This window comes from Brachyhypopomus gauderio, chromosome 6, assembly GCF_052324685.1.
Source record: "Brachyhypopomus gauderio isolate BG-103 chromosome 6, BGAUD_0.2, whole genome shotgun sequence".
In the NCBI taxonomy this organism is placed as follows: Eukaryota; Metazoa; Chordata; class Actinopteri; order Gymnotiformes; family Hypopomidae; genus Brachyhypopomus; species Brachyhypopomus gauderio.
The window spans coordinates 28,999,491-29,004,490 of NC_135216.1; the positions used below are offsets into that span (position 1 = coordinate 28,999,491).

General features: G+C 42.1%; 1 protein-coding gene across 2 annotated transcripts in view; it reads left to right on the forward strand.

The window, feature by feature from the left end:
- Positions 1 to 5,000, forward strand: part of LOC143517607 (epithelial membrane protein 1) — a 9,349-nt gene that overhangs the window by 572 nt on the left and 3,777 nt on the right. Inside the window, exons 2-3 of one of the 2 annotated variants that reach the window (XM_077010316.1) lie at positions 1,548 to 1,630; positions 2,311 to 2,413. In XM_077010316.1, coding sequence (XP_076866431.1) covers positions 1,553 to 1,630; positions 2,311 to 2,413 — 181 coding nt within the window. In that variant the 5' untranslated portion in view covers positions 1,548 to 1,552. Of the gene's footprint in view, positions 1 to 1,522; positions 1,631 to 2,310; positions 2,414 to 5,000 lie in introns of both variants that reach the window. The other variant, XM_077010317.1, reaches the window with a different exon arrangement.

The window sequence follows — 5,000 nt, forward strand, 5'->3', positions numbered from 1 at the left end:
TCAGCGAACAGCCCTACACGCTGTAAAGGTGGAATAACCGCTTTCTATGCTCCCGACTGGGTGCGGTAACTGGGAGTTGACTCATTTTCAGACCGGGTGTCAAGCTCGAGCTGTCTCTTACTGGTGTGTAATAATTACGACGTAGTGAGTCTAAATCATCCAAACTGCCTCTGGGTTCAGTTTTTTGTGTCTGTAACTTTATTCGTTGAATAGCTTGTTTACAAGCGGGAAATCGCTTGTTTAATGCGTTTAGCATTACAAAATACACGTGTGGGTCGTCTGATACAAAGATGAACATTATTTTAGAAGCACTGACTAACGTTAAATTCTCAGAGAGGGTGTGTGCTATAGCTGTAGACACACGGCCTTGGTATTTTCAGCAGTTGCTTTTAGAGAGCCTCATTGTACAAAGCTTCAAACAGGTTACAACTCATCTACCTGCCAACACTCACTTTCTCACTGTCTCTCTCTTTCTCGCTCTCTCTCTCTTTCTCTCTCTCTCTCTCACACACACGTGCACACACATACACACACACACACACACACTGTCAGTTAAGTTAAATCTTGAATGTGAAATGTTAGTTTAGTCGTTTAGTAGTTCTCTATGGTCTTCTAGATTAAACAGTCAAAACTGTCAAACACTGCAGCATAACGTGTGTAAGGAAACTATATTGCATTAACAGGACACGTACTATAATAATAAACCCTAACTCTATCTGCATTAACAGGGTGTATACTATAATAATAGCAATAAAATAATAATAAACCCTATCTGCATTAACAGGGTGTGCACTATAATCATAATAATAAAATAAACCCTAATCCTAGCTACATTAACAGGACATGTACTATAATAATAATAATAAATAAAATAAACCCTAATCCTAGCTACATTAACAGGACATGTACTATAATAATAACAATATAATAATAATAATAATAATAATAATAATAATAATAATAATAAACCCTAATCCTAGCTACATTAACAGGGTGTGTACTATAATAATGTACCCTAACCCTACAATAACAGGGAGTGGGTTTCCAGGGGTGTGACCAGAACGTTTCAACCTGAATTCCCACCCAGAAGAACCAAAAGCCGATCCTCGTCTGCGGGTTTGAGGGTTAGGGTTAAGGTTAGGATTAGGGTTAGGATTAAGGTTAAGATCAGGGTTAGGATTAGGGTGAAATCTACCCCATCTCAGCCCACAGCCAAGCAGATACCTGTTAATCTGCACAGAATATGTCCAGAACTGCACTGTAAACCAGTCAAATCTGGTAGGAGCTTAATGTAACCCTAGAACACCTGCAGTGAGCTCCACCAGCACTCCACCCTCTTCTGTTTGAAATACAGCTGGAGTTGTTGCTTCAGTCAGTGGGGTGGAGCTGTTAACCTACCTGGGAGGGGGTGGAGCTGTTAATCTACCTGGGAGGGGGTGGAGCTGTCTACAAACTCACATGGCTGGGTGTGGATTTTTTAACTGAGATTTCTATTTCATTTTAAACTTTCTAACTTTTAAAGCTGAAATCCCCCCCCCCCTCCTCAGTCACCATGTTGCTGTTACTGGTTGGAATCTTTGTCCTTCATATTACCACCGTCATCCTCCTGCTTGCTGCCACCATTAACAATGTAAGACACACACACACACACACACACACACACACACACACACACACCCCACACACACACACACACACACTCACTCACACCACACACACACACACACACACACACATATATACACCCATACACACACACACACTCACTCACACCACCACACACACACACACACACACATATATACACACATACACAGACACACACCACGCACACACACACACACACACATACACAGACACACACCACACACACACACATATATACACACATACACAGACACACACCACGCACACACACACACACACACACACATATACACACATGCACACAAACATACACATACACACGAGTACATGCATAAACATACACAATCTCGCTTGCATGCATGTACACACACATGCATCTACGAACATCAGAAATACACTCAATTGTAAGTTCTTTTTAATCTAAGGAACTTCATATGAGACTCACAGAGACAAAGATTATTGATAATTGATAGATTAAGACTATGATTATGAATTTTCCACTTTTTGAAGAAAAATAAGATGCTGATTTCTAACTGTCTCTCTCATCTTTTCCCCTCTATCTCTACACCTATTCCTCTCTCTCTTCCACTCTTTTTCTCCCTCTCTCTACTTCTCTCTCTCCCCTCTGGCTCTTTCTTATCCTCTTTTATTCTGTGTTTCAAGGCCTGGAAGGAGACAAATATTTTCTCCACAGATATTTGGGGTCGTTGGATACAAATGAACGGACAGTGGAACTACACGGATCTCCCAAACACCTACCCTACTGGTACCAGTACACAAACACCTACCCTACTGGTACCAGTACACAAACACCTACTCTACTGGTACCAGTACACAAACACCTACCCTACTGGTACCTGTACACAAACACCTACCCTACTGGTACCAGTACACAAACACCTACTCTACTGGTACCAGTACACAAACACCTACCCTACTGGTACCAGTACACAAACACCTACTCTACTGGTACCAGTACACAAACACCTACCCTACTGGTACCAGTACACAAACACCTACTCTACTGGTACCAGTACACAAACACCTACTCTACTGGTACCAGTACACAAACACCTACCCTACTGGTACCTGTACACAAACACCTATCCTACTGGTACCAGTACACAAACACCTACCCTACTGGTACCAGTACACAAATACCTATCCTACTGGTACCAATACACAAACACCTAATATATGCATATGCATACACATGTACACATACAAATATGTGTATATACATACAGTGGGAAAAAGTATTTAGTCAGTCACCAATTGTGCAAGTTCTCCCACTTAAAAAGATGAGAGAGGCCGGTAATTGACATCATTTGACATCAATTGACTATGAGAGACAAAATGTGAAAAAAAAATTGAGAAAATCATTTTGTCTGACTTTTAAAGAATTTATTTGCAAATAATGGTGGAAAATAAGTATTTGGTCAATAACAAAAGTTCATCTCAATACTTTGTTGTATATCCTCTGTTGGCAATGACAGAGGTCAAACGTTTTCTGTAAGTCTTCACAAGGTTGGCACACACTGTTGCTGGTATGTTGGCCCATTCCTCCATGCAGATCTCCTCTAGAGCAGTGATGTTTTGGGGCTGTCGGCGGGCAACACGGACTTTTAACTCCCTCCAAAGGTTTTCGATGGGGTTGAGATCGGGGGACTAGCTAGGCCACTCCAGGACTTTGAAATGTTTCTTACGAAGCCACTCCTTTGTTGCCCTGGCAGTGTGCTTGGGATCATCGTCATGCTGAAAGACCCAGCCACGTTTCATCTTCATTGCCCTTGCTGATGGAAGGAGGTTTGCACCCAAAATCTCACAATACATGGCCCCATTCATTCTTTCATGTACACGGACCAGTCGTCCTGGTCCCTTTGCAGAGAAACAGCCCCAAAGCATGATGTTGCCACCCCCGTGCTTCACAGTTGGTATGGTGTTCTTTGGATGCAACTCAGCATTCACTGTCCTCCAAACACGACGAGTTGTGTTTTTACCAAATAGTTCTACTTTGGTTTCATCTGACCATATGACATTCTCCCAATACTCTTCTGGAACATCCAAATGCTCTCTAGCAAACTTCAGACGTGCCTGGATATGGACTGGCTTAAGCAGGGGGACACGTCTGGCACTGCAAGATCTGAGTCCCTGGCGTCGTAGTGTGTTGCTGATGGTAGCCTTTGTAACGTTGGTCCCAGCTTTCTGCAGGTCATTCACTAGATCCCCCCTTGTGGTTCTGGGATTTTTCCTCACCGTTCTTGTGATCATTTTGATCCCACGGGCTGAGATCTTGCGTGGAGCCCCAGATCGAGGGAGATTAGTAGTGGTCTTGTAGGTCTTCCATTTTCTGATTATTGCTCCCACAGTAGATTTCTTCACACCAAGCTGCTTGCCTATTGCAGATTCAGTCTTCCCAGCCTGGTGCAGGTCTACAATTCGGTTTCTGGTGTCATCCGACAGCTTTCGTCTTCACCATAGTGGAGTTTGGAGTGTGACTGTTTGAGGTTGTGGGCAGGTGTCTTTTATACTATTAACGACTTCAAACAGGTGCCATTAATACAGGTAATGAGTGGGGGATAGAGGAGCCTCTTAAAAAAGAAGTTACAGGTCTGTGACAGCCAGAAATCTTGCTTGTTTGTAGCTGATCAAATACTTATTTTCCACCATTATTTGCAAATAAATTCTTTAAAAGTCAGACAAAATGATTTTCTCAATTTTTTTTCACATTTTGTCTCTCATAGTTGAGGTCTACCTATGATGTCAATTACAGGCCTCTCTCATCTTTTTAAGTGGAAGAACTTGCACAATTGGTGACTGACTAAATACTTATTTTCCCCACTGTATATAGGCTACCCATAAAGATATATGCATTTATATACGTACACATACAAATTATGCATAAATGTTCATATATACACGAGTATATGCTTATACATAAATATATACAGACCAGCACACACTAGAGCAGCAATATCAATCAATCAATCAATCAAATTTTATTTATATAGCGCTTTTTACAACAGTTGTTGTCACAAAGCAGCTTTACAAGTGCCGAGTCCTAGCCCCCAGTGAGCAAGCCAAGGGTGACAGTGGCACGGAAAAACTCCCTAGTTTTTTGCATGAGGAAGAAACCTTGAGAGGAACCATAACTCAGGGGGGGAACCCATCCTCCTCTGGCCGACACCGGTCACCATGACAACAACAACAATTTAGACAGAAAGAAATAAAGAAAAGGAAAAGATGTAGTAATGTCCATCATGGTGTAGGCTCATCCAGTCAGGCAGTAGGTGGCTGGCACTGGATAAATCGCTTGTCTCTCCTTATCTCATTATTCCTCGAGCAGGCGGGCA